The sequence below is a fragment of the Rhinolophus ferrumequinum genome, chromosome 11 (assembly GCF_004115265.2).
Source record: "Rhinolophus ferrumequinum isolate MPI-CBG mRhiFer1 chromosome 11, mRhiFer1_v1.p, whole genome shotgun sequence".
Lineage (NCBI taxonomy): Eukaryota > Metazoa > Chordata > Mammalia > Chiroptera > Rhinolophidae > Rhinolophus > Rhinolophus ferrumequinum.
The window spans coordinates 43,401,718-43,420,747 of record NC_046294.1 but is presented as its reverse complement, the minus strand read 5'-3'; the positions used below and the strand labels follow the sequence as shown (position 1 = coordinate 43,420,747).

The following is a 19,030-nucleotide window of genomic DNA, read 5'->3' as shown; positions in this document are numbered from 1 at the left end:
GAAGAAAATTGCAGCTTAATGCCTCATCTTGGGAATTTCCAAGGTCTCTACTGTGGGAAGGCCTTGCGTGGGTAGAAAGCCTAAGTCACCCATATTCCCCATCCTGCTTATCTCTCTCCTTGCTCTTCCATGGAATGTAGCAGAACGTCTGTATTCAAACCTACAGTTCAAAACAGAAATGACTATTCACAGAGTAACAGGAAAGAGCCATATGCACAAGCTTGGTTGGCTTTAGCTGTGCTTCACTCCACCGATGTCAGGATACCCAGTGATGTCCTCGTGGCTTCATACTGAATAGGAAAATGTTAAGATTCACCTAATAGTGGAGCCAAAGGGCAATGAGCATTCTTTCCATCACTGGAAACACTGACACAGAATTAGAAACACTGAACTAGAACAATGATTAGGTAACTTCTAACTCTAAGACTAGTCATACAACCAGGCCAGAGAACCCGATATCAGGGGAGGTCAGTGACCCACACTGAAGTTAAATGCTTAATCAAGTATTCAGTTCCCAGCATAACGGTGTTTCACCCCTGAGTGGCCTTCTCAGCCCATCCCCCAGGAGAGAAAGTTCTGGATAATGAAGCCAAGGAACACATGGGACTCGGGCCCAAACAACTGTACACTGTTTATTGAGAACACCCGTAGATGGTGGGAAGGAGGGATGCCCTGTACCGCATCATGGCCACCACTGACGGAGCTGGGCCTGGAGAGCACTGGCAGAGCCAGGGGTGGGCTTCCCATGACTCACTGACCATCACCGAGGTGGGAGGAACAAGAGAAAGCCAGGCCCCAGAGCCTGGTACCATGCTGCAAATGGGGATCGATTGGCCTGTGCCCTTCAGAAACAGGGTTAGGGGAGGGGGACTACTAGAAAAAAATAGAAACTCTAAGATTTAAAAAAAATAGTCCTCCTATACATAACAAGATAGCATCTGCTCTCCAGGGCCCAAGACTGGCAGCAGGGGCCTCAGGCAGGCAGGCCAGGAGCCTCCAAAGGAAGATCAGTGGTTCGGCTGAGACAGTCAGCTGCACATAATTGGCCAGTCACCAGCACCCAGCAAAATTTATCCATGCTCGGGCAGGGCAGGAAAGCACCCGGCCCCTTGGGAATATACAAATATTTACCAGATTCTCTTTGCTTGTTACAAAAACAGATAAGAAAGCTTACAGCAGATTATTTACAAACAGTATCCTGGGATATTGTGAAGGCAGGGGTGGGCTGGCTTGGAGGGTGGGGTCTGTGGGAGCAGAGCAGCCACAGCAGCCCAGAAGGTCCCAGGCTGGGCCCGCCCCCCAGGCTCCAGGCTCTGCAAGGCACTGGACTCTGTTCCTGGGAAAGGAGCTTAATTCTTCTTGTGGAGGAACTTCATTTTGTTGCCTGTGGGCCAGAAAGCGCAAGAGTGAGAATGTTTCACTATCATCTCTTCCAACAGCCCTAACCCTTTCAGCGGGAGAGAAAGGATTAGAACGACTGGAGTATAGCTGTGATCCATCTGATCCAGGAAAGGGAAAGCACTCTGGAGCTCTAAGGAGGCCACTGGTATTAATCACTGTGTGGCTTTGGACAAGCCACTTCTTTGGCCCCAATTTCCCTTTAAACTGACACATGCTATGATTCTATGGTCCAACTGGCTGAGCTCTTTGAAAGGAGTGGAGGTTTTCAGAGAAGGGTGCTCTGGCATGGCTACTTTTGTAGACAGACCCCTTATGGCCTAGAAGAAAGCTCACTGGTCCTATGGCTTTCATATTCACTAAGGAAGGAGTGCACCCAGAAAGACCTGACTTAGGTGAGTTGCTGTGGTTTCTCTTGGTTCTACAGTTTCGTAAATAATGAGCAAACTGCCCTTGGAACACTGCACTGGGAACCTTCTCTTCACCAAGGGATTTCTTCCTGCTCTGTCTGTAGCCCCAGTGTAAATACCCATTGGCACTGGTTTAGAATAGTTTGGGGGTACAGATGCCCCAGACCCTCCCTTTTTGCTTAGTGTCTGTCTCATCTGTGACAAGGCTACTTACCCAAACCTCGAAGAAACTTATTCATTCCACTCTGCTCAGTATCTGGAAGTTCCTCTAAATACTGCTCTACTCGCTGCTCAAAGAGGCCTGGGGAAGAGGAGAGGCAGGCAGGGAAGAGAACAGTCATTGGCGGAAGGGAAAGGGCCTGCTGGAGGGGGGCCATGAGGCACAGATCCCCGAGAGGGAGAAACCAAGGATCTACAATTACAATTTGTAGGAGCATCTCAGAAGTCAGACTGGCTCATCAAAACTAGCATTAACGACATTGTACTGACATTCACTGCTGACAGCAAGAGGCCCTTGATACCTTGCTTCCCGGTATACGTTCCTGAGCTGCATTACGGCAAAGGTGCCACTCCTCGTTTCTAAGCTGCCTCTGAGTGGACACCTTCTCTACTTCTGATTAGACCACTCTACCAGGTTGTTACAAAAAGGTTTGTCAGACCAAATGGACAGTATTAGTGGACAGAATAATAACCCTGAGGTTAGACAGAAAGATCTTGATGAGATGGGAAAGCGCTGGTGATCAGAGCTGATGAAATAACTAGAGATAAGATGACCTGCTCTGAATGCAGACTGCCACCACCCCAAGACAGCTAGCTCAATTCTCTTCACGAGCCTTCCCAACCTGGATTCTCAGAACCCCCTACATTGCTCAGCGTGGTCCTTTTCTCTGGATAAGAATGGACTGGGCAACAAACGGCATGCAGCTCTTGGTGGAGATCACATGGCTCCAGCCTGTGAACAGCCTTGGGAAGGCATTTACTGGGACAGCAGGAGAGGAAAACTCCCTTGGAAGTTTCTGTCAGAAGAAAAGGGATGTTTGGAGGCCTGGCCCTAGACAACACCCACAAGCTTGCCATCACAGTGCTTAGCTATTCAGCCCTGCTGTTAGCAGAGAAGTTAGAGAAAAGGGCCCATTGCCCCCAACCCCAAGCTCTTCTAACCTTACCCTTTGCCCGACACTTCCTTAACTCCCTGTCTTGGATGAAGCCAGCAAACATCTGAGACTCCATAAAAACCTCGAGAAAACGGCGGATGCTCTTGGAGGCCACAGACTTGCGGAAGGCCTCTCGCTGAAAGGCCCTCTCCCCCTTCTCATTCTGGGTCAGGAAGAGGGAGTAGTGCCCAACAGTCTCCACAAAGAACCGGATAAACACCTCCGACACCAGCCCATTGAGGGTATTACATTCTGGAAGAGAAAAGAAAACCTTTGAGGTTCAGGTCAAGAGACTGCAGTCTCCAACCTACAACCCCAAATTCCAGCTGGTGTTGTCTGTCTCTCCCCAATAAAACTCCCATCCATAACCACTTATCTGTTCTTGCAGCTCTATCTCCTATGCTCCTGGTCTTGTACTAGCCCACAAGCCATGAGGCTGGCAAATACTTGCTGGATGAATGACAGTGGACCCCTTTCCCTACACCCTTCACCCTCGCTGGTTTTACTGCCTTCTCCCCACCCATAGTGTCGTACCCTCTGTCTCCTGCAGTGGCTCATGGAAAGGCCCAAGAGGGAAGAATAACTAGTTTCCTGTCAGCAAGAAGAGTCTGTAGTTGCCACATGTCTTTGGGTTTTCCTTCCCAAACCTCCACAGGTAGAGAAGAATTAGAGAGAAGAGGGTACTTTGTCGCCTGGGCCGCCCTAGAAGCAGCCCCAATGTGGTTTATGTTCCTGAGCTCCCCGACAAAATACCACAATACTTCCCTCTCCTCAGACCCAGGCCAGCCGTAACTCCCTGAACCCCACTGGTAGTGGGGCTAGAGAATTCGAGGCTAGAGTGAGACCAGGTCCTACATCTGGAGGCTCATCAGCCAGAAGGATCTGGACAGAAACAGGGTCCCGGCCCCACGACACCCAGACCCAGAGCTGACTGCGCGGCAACCTCACCCACCATCATCAGACTCGCTGTCAGAGTCCTGGGAGATCAGTTCGTTCTTCCTCTCTAGAGCCTGCTCTAGAGCCGCCTGTAACTTCCTAGGTAACAGCGTGTCCTCATCATCCATCTGCAGGAGAAGGAAAACACACAGTGATAATCATAGCTGACATGACTGAGCACTTACTATGTGCCAGGCCCTGGCGAAGAACTTGAATTATCCCAATAACCCTGATATTATTTATCAACCTCATTTTAAAATAATAAGCTGAGGCACAGAGAGAAGTTAAGAAACTTGTCCAAGGTCATACAGATGAAAACTGGTGGGGCGGGTGGCATTCACTGACCGGGACGAGCTAGGGGTTCCTACCCCAGCACCCTGATGAAGTCTCCCTAATTCCTCCATCTTCAGCGCCAGGTGAGAAGCACATCTGGCTCAGGATGGGGAGACTGTGGCCCAGCCTTTGTCTCAGGTGCGAGGTTAGGCTGTCATTCCTGTCTCTACGTTCTGGTTCAGTGTCGTACCTTGATGTCTTGTACCCAGGAGTCACAGCTCTGTCAGTGGTGTGTGACAGACTGTACGTTCTCTGAGGGTACGGCACTGGGCCGTGCTCCTTTGTGGAAAGCCAGGAGAATTTCTGTGACTAACAAAGGCTTTTTGAAATTGACAGCAATGATTGCAAACCTTTATATTCCATGGCATTCTATGCATCATGTGTAGTCTCCTAGCAGTTTTCCAAGGCAGGTGCTATCGCCATGCCTGGTGTAGAGATGAGAACTCTGGCTCACAGAAGTGCACGGATCTCTGTAAGATCATGTGGCTCAAAGGTGGCAGAGCGCAGGCGTCAAGTCTTTAGACTTCCAGGCCATGTTCCTCGCGCTCCCACACTGCCTTCCAGAAACTGATGATGCCAACCGGAAAGGCACATCCTGCTTGAGGACTAGATGTCTCAGATCAGCTTCTCCCCACCCATGTCTATTCATGAATATGGAACCCAGGGAGTTCAACCAATAGGCTGTGAGGGTTGAGCAGTGTATGTGACCGTGTTGGGTGCTCTGGAGTCTGCGTGGAATAAGCACCCACCCGAGAGCAGGCCACGTTCTGCGGTGTCCCACTCTTACCTGTCGGATGAATCGGTCAGATCCCAGATTCACCATCAGTGCCTGAGGAAGAGTCATTGGTAGCAGTGATTCAGGGTGCGAATCCCTGCAATGCCCTCCCCAGGTGTCCAGACCCCCAGATTCCCAGGGTCAGATGAGCGGAATAACTCTAGTGGGGACAGTGCTCCCAGGGAGAAAGGTTAAGAGCTGGGTAGAAAGACCCAGAGGTCACAAATGAGAGGACCCAGTGCCTTTCTTCCCTCCGCCCCCCACTCTGCCCTTCCTTCCTGGGGGTTTCTCTTCCTTCCATCCCTTCCTTCCTCCACCCGTTCTACCCAGCAGGTTCCCCAGGTGGCCCACCTCCTCCACTGGCAGCTCCTTCAGTTTGGGGAGGGAGCTGGAGAGCAGGCCAACCAGGAAGGGGGTGGGACAGCAGACGATGTCAATCATGGAGGCCGGGAGGACAGGAATGAAGGTGTGCTGCCAGGAGAAGGGGTAGAGCAAGGCCACCACCGCGTGGGAGCAGCTGGACAGGGTACTGGAGACAAACAGAGGCGAAGTACCTGAGCCCAGGCCCAGCCCCTTCAGGGAAGGGGAGTTAGAACCGACTGGGGGCTCAGGACATCCTTTTATGTTAAGCCTCCCAATGCAATAAAAATGCTAGTGGGGCTCAGGCCTGGGTCTGACCCCACAGATGGTGAAGTTGCCACATTCCCACCACTCAGGGCCCCGAGGACACTGGTACTACCCTCTGTGGTGACTCTACCTAGAAACAGCCAGGAAGGTATGTAGCAATACTTGAACACACAAAGGATTCACACACACCCCCAAAGGGCCACCCAGATGCACAGGCAGGCCTGACTCGGGCGGGAGCATCAGCTCAGGGAGTACACAGGTAAAATGTGTAAGAGTTGCTCACATATCCAGCGTGTAAGAGCTGGAGGGCCTTACAGAGGTCATCTTATCAATTCTACATTTTTCAGCTGGGGCCACCGACAGCCGGGGTCAGACTGGTCATAAGTGGAGACCTGGGACACAATCACATTTCCTGTCTCTCAGTCCGGCATTATTTCTACTGCTCTGTCTTCTACCCATTCCTGCCTCCCCACAGGACCACTGACAGGTGAGGGGGCTGGCACCATTCTTAGCACGCAGAAAAAGGTGCCCACTCCCACCTTTCCTTTCAGGCTTCCCAAAATAACCACAGGTCTCAGTGGGGCCATCCTTCTTTTGGTCTAAAGAGGAGTCTAGGCCTCTAGACCCAGGAACACAACAGGGCTGACTGTCCAAGCAGGATGACCACCGGGAGACGTAGGAAAATCTCTAGGATGCAAGCTAGAAGGTACAGAAGTGAGTGCACACTCCCCATGTATGTTGAGGGCTGGTGAAGGACCAGTAAACACAGGAGACACACCTGGCCTGAACTATCCATCTGTCAGGAGGAGAGTCAAAGACCCTCCCTTAGGGACCATATTACAGATGATGAGACAGAGGCCCACAGTCAAGTTCATTTTCAAGCTTGACTTTCCTAGGCTGTCCTTCCACATCTATTGGTCCCATCTATTAGCCATAAAACCCTGGTCTCTACTTGATCAGCTCTAGTAGGGACTCTCACCCTTTCATGACTAATGCCCCACCAGTCAGAGAACATGGATCTAATCCATGAGAGAAACAAACCCCCTCCCTTTTCTAGAAGGATCTCTGGATGTTCATAAGTGTTTTGTCTGCCAGTGCCTTGCTTGGCTGCCCTGCAACCCCATGGACACCTGAAATACTGCGGGGCCTTGAAGGAGAGACACAGGTATCCTGGCCCCCAACAGCCCATCCCCGGGGACCGCAGCTTCCCATACCTCAAGGAGAGCCATCTGAAAAAGATCCGGAAAAGCGCTGTCTCAGGGCCCAGGGACACACTGATTTCCATCGTCCCCTCCATTGGGCCTGAGAAGCAGACAGCTTTGTACACCTCCTAGGTCTGACCTGCAGAGCCTGTCTGTGTGCACATGCATACACACATAGCCACATTCACACACTGCCACATACAGATGTCAGAGCTAGGCCAGAGGGACAAAGGACTTACGGAAAACCTAAAACATGAGCAATGAAACATGAACTGGCTGCACGCCCTGAGCCCTGAGCCCAGTCCAGGCCTGTGTGCCATCCCTGGGCTGCCTACCCTGCCCGTCTCCAGTCAGAGGCAGACCCCAGATGGGAGGACATCTTCTCTAAGATCCAAGACTGGCAGAACTTGAATGCCGAGTCAGGCCAAGAACAGGGCCCTGGGGCATTTTCCTCCCAGAATGGCCCTGGAATGTGCTCAGAGGCAGCTGTAGCCACAGGGAACAATAGTAGTATTCACGGCCCTATTGGAGCTGGGCTGAGGGTGGGGGTGAGGCTCCGCCCCAAGTGAGGGAATGGAACCTTCAGGAAAAGCAGTCTCAGGGTCCTGGCTCTGTTAGGGGCACCAAGGTCTGGCCAGCCCAGAGCCTCACAGCTGGGCAGCAGGGGCTTTGCTGGAGGACAATGAACATGGATGGCAGAGTGGCGGCAGGGCAGGCAGGGGCCGTGTGGAGCTGCCGGACCTGGCTAGTGCTAGCTGTGGGCCCACGAAGTACATAGGACTGGGGGATACAGAAACACCAGGCTGTGACAGGAAGTGAGGCGACGTTTCCATTTCTAAACCTGAAATTTTCTAAAAAGTCAGCTTCGGTTTTTCCTCTTCTTCCTTCTCCTAGGCTGAGGGTAGGCCGTGGCTCTTGTCCCATGAGGGAGATCATTTATCCTGTTCCCCTCAAGACCCCCTCATACATACTGACAGAAATACCCTAGGGATCCTGAGTTTATCGGGAGACAAACCAGAAGATTTTTCTTTTCTGCCCCTCATATCAGCACCTGGCATATGGATGGTATGGCACACAGCAAGTAGCTTAATAAATATCTACATGACTGAATTAATTCTACCACATTAGGGAACCTCTGCTTCCTGTGGATTGACAAGAAGAAATAGGCAATGTGTTGCCAAGATCTCTTCTTCTCCCTGCCTGTCCCACCTCTCACATATACACTTTGCTATAGTCTAAATGTTTGTGTCCCCCCAAATTTATATGTTGAAATTCTAACCCCCAAAGATGATGGTATTAGGAGGTAGAACTTTGGAAGGTGCTGAGGTCATGAGTGGAACCCTCATAAATGAGGTTAGTGATCTTACAAAAGAGACCCTCCAGGTCCGCGCCCCTTCCACAGGTGAGCACACAGTGAGAAGGAGCTGGCTGTGGACCGGGAGGCAGGCCCTCAGCAGAATGCGACCCTGCTGGCACCTTCATCTTGGACTTCCAGCCTCCAGAACTGTGAGAAATACATTTCTGTTGTTTGTTAAGAGAAGCAGTCTGGAGTATTTTGTCAGCAGCCCAAAGAGACTAAGACACTCTGTTTTGTTAAAAACGTTGGCTGCCTAGAAGAGCTTGGCTTCTTCCAGTGACCTCATGTCCAGTGACACTTCTGGCACCCCTCCAATGGCCACAACCAGATCTTGGCATCTGGAACTCCTCTACCTCTAATACGCCTACACGTTGGAATAAGATTTGTGATCTACCCAGCTCTTTTCTTATTCCTCCTACACCCGCCTCCCTGCCTCATTGGCACCTCCAGTTCCCAGACATCTTGCTCCCTTTCCTAGTTTGACTGGCCAACCTTCCCGCACTCACCTCCCCAGCACCCTCAGTGCCTCATCCTTCTCCACAAATTCCCAAGTGCCTGGCCCTGAGTCCCTCCAATCAGTCACCTTCTCCAGGTGACACCCTCACCTGGCCCCCTCAGTGGATGGCTCCGTGCTCCCTGTGCCCTGGCCCTCTGCTCATGGTGGCTCTTCCTAAGGTTCATCATTCTCCTCAAACTCAGCGGCCCACAGACAAGGCCTTGCCTCTCCTTCCAGAGGAAATGTGGCCATCAACCAGAAGTCTCCTTACTTTCTTTTCTCTAAATATACTTGCATCTGCACAATATTGCCAAAGAAGTGTCCCTCGTCTTCCCTCTGGCCACATCGTCCATTGGGTTCTCAATTCTGCCAACTTGTGTGCTCCCAAGGGCTGCTCCCTCAATCATCCTCTCTTCCCAGGTTTGCTAACCTTTCCCTCTCCATTTAATCTTTATTTCAACACAGACACACACACACACACACACACACACACACACACACACACACACCAAGGGGCTGGCACATACTAGGGCTCATAAATACACATTGGATGAATTAGCGGATATGCCTCCCTCCTCTTCTTCACCTTGCCCTATTGGGCCCTACCTGAGCTTATCTGCCACAAAAATGACCCGGCGCTCCAGCAGCAGTGAGGCAAAGATTCGGATTAACTGGCGCACACTGAGGCAGGTAAAAAGGCACTCAAAGTCCACGTGCTCCAGCCGGGAATCCATGGGCCGCCGCAGCTCTAACACCTGCAGGGGAGCGATGGGGAAAGTGGTTCACGGTGGCCAGGTGGGTGCCACTCCCAGGTCCTTTGCAAAGTGACTGGAGGCTGGTTTCCCTTCCCACCCTCTCTTTTCCAGGGTCTTGAAACTACCCCACTATGCAATAAGTCCCCGTCTCCTTCTCCCCTCAGACCACAGCTCTGTTCCCCAACCTGAGGGCAGGAGGGCTAAGTCTGTGAATGTAGGGGAGGCGCCAAAAGGAAGGATCTGAGGGCCGTCCATCAGGCTCTCAGGAAAGGGAAGAGGACAGCTGACTGCGCTTACAGATAAGAAGGATGAAGGAACAACATAGCTTTATCTGGAGGTCCTCCCTGCCATCTTACCCATCTCCGCAAGCAAACATCTCGGCCCCCATGCTGACCAGAACCCACAACTGACGGCTGCTCCCCAGGCCAAAGGAAGCACAACATCTCTGTATCCCAGGACTCTATTCGCACCCATCTCTGGAAAGACAATGCTAGTGTCCTTGTTGCCATGTCCCCTCCCTTTCCGGCTAGAAAGAGTTTCCTTCCAGAGGCTATGTTTGTCCTGCCATCCTGGCCTCTATCTCTATCAGCCTCTCTAATCCCTGTGCCAGGGACAAGGAAAGGGCTGGCTATTCCACAAAGTCACCAGGAAGCCGGACTTTCTTTATCAGGGCCAGACCTAGCAATCCTTCCTCCAAAGGGTTTGCGAGGCCACTCCCAAGGTCAGTGCCATGGCACAGAGTCACCTCCCTGGGTACAGTTATGAGGATGGAGGGTAGCAGCTGACCCAGCAGTGCGAGCAGGAGGAACTGCTGACGCGCAGGCCACAGCAGACACTGTCCCTGGGGCTGCCCACTCTTGCCCTTGGTCCCTCAGCACATGATGCAGGCAGCACGGACGTGCAGAACTACAGCCCACTGGTGTCAGCTCTCCTTAAGGGGCTTTCCCCCCACATCATCTCATTTGTTCCCCAAGGTCTAAGCAAGTGAGGTTCTAACTCCAGGCTCAGTAATCATCTCTCTGGCCCCAGAGAAGCAGCAAAATGGGCACAAGTTGCCCTAATGATCGCTTTACACTGTGTCTCTCCCACCAGCTGGTGAACTCCCGAAAGCCCAGTGACTAGCACGGTGCTAGGTGCACCCCAAATGCTCAGTGAAGGTGGGCTAAGGGAATCCTCTATCACAGTTAGGCCAGAGGCCTTTGGACCCCTCCTGTCTTTCCCAGGAGAAGTCATAGTGAAGTCCCCCCGACCCCGCCTCCTGAGAGCCTGTGTGTGGCCCAAGGGGCCCCGCTCTGCAGCACACAGCCCCACGAGTGAGAATTCAGCCAGGCGACTACCCATGATCTGGGCCTCTTTTCAATCATCCTGCCCTCAGGAGATCACAAAAAGACTGGTGTCGGGACAGAGAAAACGGATGATTAACATCTGCAGAGGCAGCTGACAGGGCTTTGAGGAAGGGTGCCAACCCCAGGTGGGGCAGGGAGCGGTCGGGGCAGCAGCTCAAAACACAAGGTGTTAACTTGGTTGCCCCACGAGAGAAGGAAGGATCTTCCAGGGAAAAAGAAGCAAGGTTCAGGGACAGCAAGCAGTTAAGTCAGAGTGACGAGACATGAGGCTGAGGGGGCTGGGGCCACGTCCTGAAGAACCCCAGGCCCGCTGTTGGGCTCTCAGGGCAGAGTCTGCTGTCCCACCCCCAGACCACTCACGAAGCCTGAAGTCCCTCCAAACAAGAGTGGGCAGAAAGAGGCTAAGAGAAAGGCCTGGAATGGTATTCGCCAATGCCAGCAAACCCACTATTTCTCTAGTCAGTTCCTCTCACTCTCGGCAACAACTAATTGATTTCTTCTTCCCTCTCCTAGAACTCAACACCTACCTCTCACTCTCAGAGGATGATCTCCTTTTCTATTTTGAGAAAACCAAAGCCAGCAGATGAGAATCCAAGCTCTACAAGCCACAGCCCTACCCCGCCATTACATAAGGAAGTGCCCTTCTGGCCTAAAACCGAACAAAAGCCAGTCCCTGCCTGGCCCCCACCACCAGTGCCTCCTCAGTGACAGCCTGATTACCCCCTCCCTCCTGCTTCCTTCTTTAACCTCTTCCTGGAGGGCGATTCCCACCAGCAACCAAACAACTATCTTCAACAGACCCCCTTGGTCCACATTTCCTTTCAACCACTGCTTCCTTCCTATGTCTCTCCACAGCTAAACCTCTTGAAAAGATGCCTAGACAGGCTGTTTCCACCTTCTTACCCCCACTCAGTTCTCAACTCACTCCACTGAAGCTTCTGGGGCCCTTGCCCCCCACTCTTCTGAAATCCACTCTTCTGAAGGCATCTTGCCATCCTCATCCCGACCTCTTGGCAGTATCTGGTCTTCCTTCCTGAGATGTTCCCCCCGCCCCTTGGCTCCCAGCCCCCCCTCTCCTGGTGTCCTCCTATCCTCTCACTCTTCGGGCCGCTATTCCTCCACCGCAGGACCTCTCAAGTTAGATAGAGTCCCTCGGACTGGAAGGACTGAGGCCAGGGCTCTGTCCTCTTCCCTCGCTACACTCTGCTACTGAACACTTTCTCTCGGGTGTCTCCCAGGTAGAACATGTACAAAACCGAACTCTTCCTCTCCCTCCTTACAAACCTGCTCCTCCTTCGGGCATTCTATCAGCTACCTTGATGCTCAAGCCAGAAAGCAGTGAGTTAGTCTGAAAATCTCCCTAACACTTCTTCCTCACTGATCCTCATTCTGAAATACATCTCAAACCCATCTACCCCTCTTCATCTGTTCTACCTCACCTTAATCCAACCTCCTACCTTCCCTTACCTGCACAACTGCAACAGTAGCCTAGCTAGCATGCCTATTTTCACTCTAATCCATCATCTACATAACAGCCAGAGTGAAATTCTAAAAACTATCTCAGATCTTATAACCCTGCTTTAGATTCAAAATCCTTATCTTGGCCTAGCAGGCACATCGTGATTTGGCCCCTGCTGCCTCTTCACCCCTGCTCACCTCGCTTCCTACCATTTTGGCCTTTTTTTCAGTTATTTGATGAGTGTATACATTTCCCCAAATTTTACCTTTGCATGTGCTGTTCCCTCTGCCTGGGATAATCTTCTCCCATCTATACCCTTCTCTTTCAGTCTCCTTCCTCCCACTTCATTTAGTTGACTCTATCCATCTTAGGTCCCTGGTAAAATGTCACCTCCTCAGAGGAGGCTTTCCCTGCCGCTCTGACTTGATGACTCTGCCCCAAGGTGTGACACGATCCCTGACTATGAGCACACATACTCAGTAACTATCTGATAAACGAATCAAAGGAGTGCAGACGGTGTGCAGTTTAGTCCAAACAAGTCAGGGAAGGCCCCCAGGAGTTGCAGAGAGTTGGGCAGAGAGAATGGCAGTTCCGTCATTCACTTTTTCAGGCCCTATCGATTAGGTGTACAAGCATGGTGAGCAAGGAGGGCGCCGTGCTCTGCACCTCCCAGAGACTGCAAACTCGGCCAGGCGGCCTTGTTCCAATCCCAGTCCATAGTCTGAGAGAAGAGGCAGCAGAAAACCTACCTCATTGCCAGCCCCTGGCAGGAACGTCTTCACTTTGATGGTCTTCCCTGGAGCAGGGAAGGGCGACTCCATGAGACTTCTCATGAACGGATAGACCAACGCAGCGGAGATCCCACGCCGTCGTTCCACCTCATCTAGGACCTGTGCCCCCCGCCAGCAGCCCGGAGAGGAAGGGTATCAGGGTGCTGCCCTTCCTTAACTCCTGGGCAGAGAAGAGGGCAGCCTGGCATCTGACCAGCCTGGGACAAAAGCTGGGAGCAGGAGGGCTGTCTTGCCAGGAGCTTCACACCCTTCTTTTCCCACTTCCCTTGGCACTCACTGACTGCTCTGCTTCCTAACCCGTCCTTGCCTCAGACCCCAAGAGCTGAGTAGCTGCCCAAAGCAAATACCACTTGAGAGTCAGGTCCCTGGGCACTGGGCTTCCCCAGGATGGTCTCTGTCCCCAGTAACTCCGGCTCTGCCCATGGCCCAGGCTGTGACATTAGCAGACACTGCTGGTGCAGGAGCTGGGGACGTGCCAGCTGGTTAGGTGAGAACCACGCTTGGGCATCAGGAGGGAGTCAGAGAGCTTGCTTACACTTGCTCTTGCATTCTCTCTTTCTCTCGTCCGCTCACTCACTCCACACACAGGTGGTTTTCTCATCGAAGCTGGCTGAACATACTCATATGGGAGCTGTCAGCTGGGGGAGGAGGAGGGCAGGAAGCCAGAGCCCTCTTACCTTGGAAAACAGGCCGAAGCAGCCAAGGCGGCTGATGACACAGTATACCTCTGGCAACCGAGGTCCTTTCCCACTTGGCTGGGCCGGGACAGGAGGAGGAGGAAGATAAAGACACAGAGAGAATGCGTGATTACTATATCTGGCTCCTTTGCCCTGGGGCCTGAGGACTAAGGACTGCTCTTCTAGTAGAAGAAAGACTCCAAGACTCTTCGAAACCTCTACTCAACAAGGTCCCAAAGGAGAGGCTGGCACTCTTGGGGGGCAGGCTTCAACCTCTGGTGGGTCTTCCAGCCCAAGGCGCCAGACTCTTGCAAAGCTCCACACAAGCTCCCTTCTGCCCCCCAGGAGGACACTGATGGGGGCTGGCAAAGGACAGAGCAGTTTAGCAGAGGCTATAGCACGATTTGTGAATTTACATCCCTAAGGCTGAGACCCCCCCAGGGACACAGTGGGAATGAGAGGGACTTGTGTACATTCTTAGCAACAAGCCATGTAGTCTTCTGCCCCCGACAGGGGGCATTCTGCAAAACAATCCTTTTCCCCGTTGCTCTTTTCTCCCTTCCTTGACCCATCCCCTTCTAGGAAGGGTCACTGAAAATAGATTAAGAGAAACAAGCTACTATTTATTGAATGTTTATCGCATCTGAGTCTTGGGCTTGGTACTTTACAAAAAACTTACGAGACTGGCATTATTATCTTCATTTTATAGATGAGTAACCTGAGTTTAAAAACATTAAACCATTGCCCAAGGTCATGTATCTCGAAGTCCTGGGACCAGGAGTCTGTTTTGGCCTCTGACGTGCTGCTGTCTTACCTCTAAGGCATGCTGCTTTCTGACAAGACGAAAGAGACACAAAGACACAGGACAGAGGTATGCTACAGAGTAGAGGAGAACAAAGAGAAAAAGAGATTTAAAAGGTAGGCAGCTGGAGGAGATGTGCACCAAGAGCTCCCCACACCAGCAGCCCCGAAATGCAGGCTGAGGTGAGTCCACAGGAGTCTACTTCTCCAGCCAGGGGCTGGCAGGGCTCTGTGGCTGCCTCTGGCTCAGAGGCCTGGAGTGCCTGGCAAGGGTTAGTGCGGTGGGAGGAGAGCAGCAGGTGCTGGCCCCTCATGCAGGCAGCTAAGCAAATGCAGATGGGACTATTTCAGTCTCCAAACCTGCTGGCCACACGTCACAGATCTAAAGAGAAGGCAGAATCTGTTTTTGTCCATATTAGGCCTGAAACTCACTCCTCAATCTTTCCCTCTCCCCCGCCTCCCCTAAAGCCCCAAGTGATTAAATCAAGTATGTGGGATTTGGGTTAGAATCATTGTGTCCAATCTGCAGGAATGCCGAGTTAGTGCCAGCCCCCTTGGCAGGGACCCAGCCCAGGCCCTCTCTGAGCACGCCAGGACAAACATGCTCTTCCCTGGGGGCGGCAGGCCCATTGCAAAGGAGCAGCTCTGCTCCATCTCTGCTCCTGCAAAGGGAGCCTTCGGAATGCTCCCCTCCAGGCCCAGGTGAACCTGGGGCATGTCGGCCTCTGCCTGGCCCCCACTGCATCTGCACTGCTCCCCAGTCCCTTAGCCCCACTCACTGGGCAACCTATACCCATATATCACTTCTCCCCAGACCACCCTTTGGGGTGATCCAAGAGACTTGGTGTTAAATGGACTTGGGAGTCAATCCTAGCCTGTCCTTCACTGGCTGTGTGACCTTGGGCAAATCATTCCACTCTGAGTCTCGGTTTCTTAATCTATAGAATGGACACAATATTACCTCATAGGCTATTATGAGGATTAAAGAAAATGACATACTTAAATCACCTAGCCTGGAACATAATAGGTCCTAAGTAATAATGTATTCCCTTTGCCTTCCCTTCTACATTGAAAGTCCTCTGCTTGACTCTCTCAACTTCCTTGAGGGTAAGATTCATGTCTCATCTTTATGTGCCTTTAGCATGTTGCTTGACCCTCAATAGACATATGACACGTGTTTCTGAATGAATGAATGAATGCATGGCCCCAAATCCTTCAAATGGGATCCCTGCTATACATTACCCTTGTCAAGGAGCTCCCCTCCCCTGCCCCTAAACTGGCATCTCCTGGGGCCTTCTCCCACTAAGGCCTAGGAACCGTGACACACACTCGACAGCCCAAGCCAGCAGCATCCCTGGTGAGCTCCAGGACGGAGTGCCACAGGACTCTCTCTACTGTTACCTTGATCTATTTCCCAGGGATAATGGGAAGGAGATAGGGAAGGACTGGCTAATATTTTCAAAACCTTCCCTTTCCCCTGAGTTCAAGGCATCTCTCCCAGAATCCCATAGAAGGAGCTGCTCTGTTCCTGCTCAGTCTCCAGCCCCACCAGACCATGGATAGGACACCTCCCACATCAGCCTGGCCAGGTATGGAGGTGAGGAAAGCTGTCCTCCACCTCAATCTGATGCACACACACATCGTGCTGGGTGATATGATCCTGTGGTCCAGGACTAGCAATCAGAGCTCAGAAACCCGAGGCAAATGAATGATAAGAAAAAGTACAGGCAAGCTAAAAACATATGATGGCCCAGCAGAAGGCAATCTACTCTCTCCCCTTATTACAGATTATCTTAAATCCCAGGGCCCAGTCAGAGAGGCCACTCTGAGTCCTGCCATCCCAGGAGTGCCTCATCTGGGAGTGTGCGTGTGTGTGTATTTGTGTGTGTGTACGTGTGTGTGTGTTGTGTGTGTGTGTGTGTGTGTTGGGGTGGCCTCAGGGAGCATACAAGGGAGCAGAACACAGGATTTTATATAAGCTGAAGTTGAAGAAGGGCACACAAACAGAAACACGGGGGCCCAGTCCTTGAGGACTGAACGGCCCTACTCACCAGTAAGCGCCTACAGTAGCCAAAGCGTCTGCTGCCATCCTCCCCAGTCAGCATGAAAGAAAAAGTCTCACTGGAACAGGGAGAAGTCTGGCATCAGGGAAGCATCAGAGGACCCAGGAGACAGCCCCCAAGAAGAGTGACTGTCATCCCAGGGAGGGGGTGAAGGGCCAGGTTGCTGTAGGAGAGGAGGTTGGGACTGGGTGGGCCCCATTCAGTTGCTCACCGCTATGGGGGTACAGAGGCTTTCCCCCCTTCTCCCTCTCATCGGGCTGGGCTGGGCCTCACCTGGTGTACTCTGACACGGGCAGCCAGTCCTTGGCATCAGGGAAGCAAAACTGGGGGATGGCCTTGAGCCGCTCCTCCGCCTCCCGCATCTGCTTGGTGGGTCGGTCCAGCTGCAGGCAAGACGAATGTGGGGAGACAGAGACAAAGGAAGGCATGGAACCTGGGGTGGTGGGGGTGCTGAGAGGCGTCCTACCAACGGCACGCTTCTCAGCAGGCCCTGTCCCCACTCCCGGTTCTTACTGAAGGGTCTGGGGGTGGGTTAAATCATCATGTATTCATTCAACAAATGCCAAATGAGCACTTTCCACGTGGCAGCTGGCACTGTGCCATGTGCTGGGGCTACCAATGGAAACAAAGTGGACGAGGTCCTTGTCCCTGCACATCCTGGTCTGACACCAATTTCAGAGGGTGTCACACATGAAATAAATAGGGTGATATGACAGAGAGAACTGGGCAGGGGGAGGGATGACCTTAGGGTACCTGGAGCGATCTCCTGGGAGAGGTACTATTTGAGCAGAGAATGAAGAATGAGAAAGAGCCAGCAGCCATGTGAAGAGCTGGAGAAAGAACATTCCAGGCAGAAGCAATAGCAGAGAGAAAGGTGTGAGTATTAAAGGAAAAGAATGGAGGCCGGGTTGGAGGTGACGAGCAGGGAAGGATGGTGAGAGAGAAGATGAAGGGAAATGAAGAATGACTGCTACTGGGTACAGGGTTTCTTTCTGGGGTGATGAAAATGTCCTAAGATTGATTGTACAACTCTGTGAATATACTAAAAGCCATTGAATTGGACACTTTAAATAGGTGAATTATACAGTATGTGAATTATACCTCAATAAAGTAGTGAGAGAGAGTGTGTGTGTAAGCAGGAGAAGTAGCTGGGGACCCTCGTGGTCCTTGTAAACAATTTGGATTTTATTCTAAGAACCCAGGGTGGTGCTCTGTCCGCCTTCATCCTCAGCATAAGCACTGGCCCAAACCCACAGCCCCAGCCCTCTCTTCCCTCTGCGGGGGAGGCGGCGAGGGGAGGGGAGATGGCCTCACCTTGGGAAACTGGTAGGAGACTTCAGGGAGGTAGGTGTTTCGGGACGGCTTCTTCTTGAGGGACACCACCACAAAGTACTCGAAAAGCTCCCGCTCCTGCCACTCGAGCAGCTCCAGCTCCAGTGTCCGATAACTGGGCGCTCGCTTCAGCATCGACTGGATGTGGACTAGACGTTGCGTGTGGGCTGGGGGCGGGTCACACATCAGAGGACAAGTGGGCTTAGCCTCACAGACCCCCATCAGCCCCCTCCACACTAATGTCAGGGCTGGTCTCTGTGGATCAACTCTAAGTGCATGAGTCTAGTCTGACACCCTTACCCAGGTAGGTCTGGGGGAGAAGCGGTGGGCCGAGGTGTCTACAGCTGTACAAAGGCTCCACCCTGACAGAGGGAACTACTGGTCCGGCCTCTTGGAGCTTCTGGAGGCTGAGCTGGGCCAATAGGACTGCCCACACCAGGCAAACCCAGGGATGTATCACGGGCAGCCACCCACCCCTGCCCCTGCCCCTGCGTCAACAGAACTAGAAGATATGAACATCCAAGAAAGCTTCGTCCTTGGGCCCCTAGTCTTTGGACTTGAACCCTTTGTCCCTGTTCCCAGGCCCAAAGTCCACTTGCCTGGGGCCAGCAGAGGAGAGAAAGAGGGAGCTAGCTCCCACCTACTTAAATCATCCAGGAAGGTCTAGGCAGGGCTTCCCAGTAGAGAAAGAACAGAGATTTGTCCAGGCCCCTGGAATGTGAAGGTCCCAGAGGCTTTTCAGGGAGGTGGCAGTCCTCCACTACAGGGAAAGGGGAGATGAGTGGCCTCAAGACCCCTAAGGACCAGTTTCCTCAAACTATGACACATTTCTTATAACCAGAAGAGATACTTGTAATCTTCTGAAGCCATCTCTGACCCTCCAGATTCACAACATTTACCAGGCAAATCTGGCACCAATTCTCATGGGCGACGGCTTGGGCAAGTATGGCAAGGTCACTAGCCTACGACTGAGGCAAAAGATCTGAAGTTAACCTCCCAGGGCTGAGCTTGCAGGACCGCAGGGACACACTCCCCTACAGCTCCTTGCTCTGCTGGCCCGGTATCCTGCCGGCCTGTTGCCTCTGCAAATCAGGCCAATTTGGGACATGGGAACTATC

General features: G+C 52.3%; 1 protein-coding gene across 5 annotated transcripts in view; it reads right to left on the bottom strand.

The window, feature by feature from the left end:
- Positions 1-609: 609 nt before the first annotated feature.
- The window catches only part of DENND2B (DENN domain containing 2B), a 141,506-nt gene continuing 123,085 nt past the window's right edge, over positions 610-19,030 (bottom strand). For all 5 annotated transcript variants that reach the window (XM_033120018.1, XM_033120019.1, XM_033120020.1 and 2 more), the window contains 12 exons: positions 17,895-18,079; positions 16,854-16,963; positions 16,569-16,638; positions 13,717-13,794; positions 12,998-13,138; positions 9,295-9,443; positions 5,358-5,535; positions 5,019-5,060; positions 3,915-4,026; positions 2,975-3,214; positions 2,023-2,109; positions 610-1,384 (listed from right to left, as the gene is read on the bottom strand). In XM_033120018.1, coding sequence (XP_032975909.1) covers positions 1,350-1,384; positions 2,023-2,109; positions 2,975-3,214; positions 3,915-4,026; positions 5,019-5,060; positions 5,358-5,535; positions 9,295-9,443; positions 12,998-13,138; positions 13,717-13,794; positions 16,569-16,638; positions 16,854-16,963; positions 17,895-18,079 — 1,427 coding nt within the window. In that variant the 3' untranslated portion in view covers positions 610-1,349. The remainder of the gene's footprint in view (positions 1,385-2,022; positions 2,110-2,974; positions 3,215-3,914; positions 4,027-5,018; positions 5,061-5,357; positions 5,536-9,294; positions 9,444-12,997; positions 13,139-13,716; positions 13,795-16,568; positions 16,639-16,853; positions 16,964-17,894; positions 18,080-19,030) is intronic.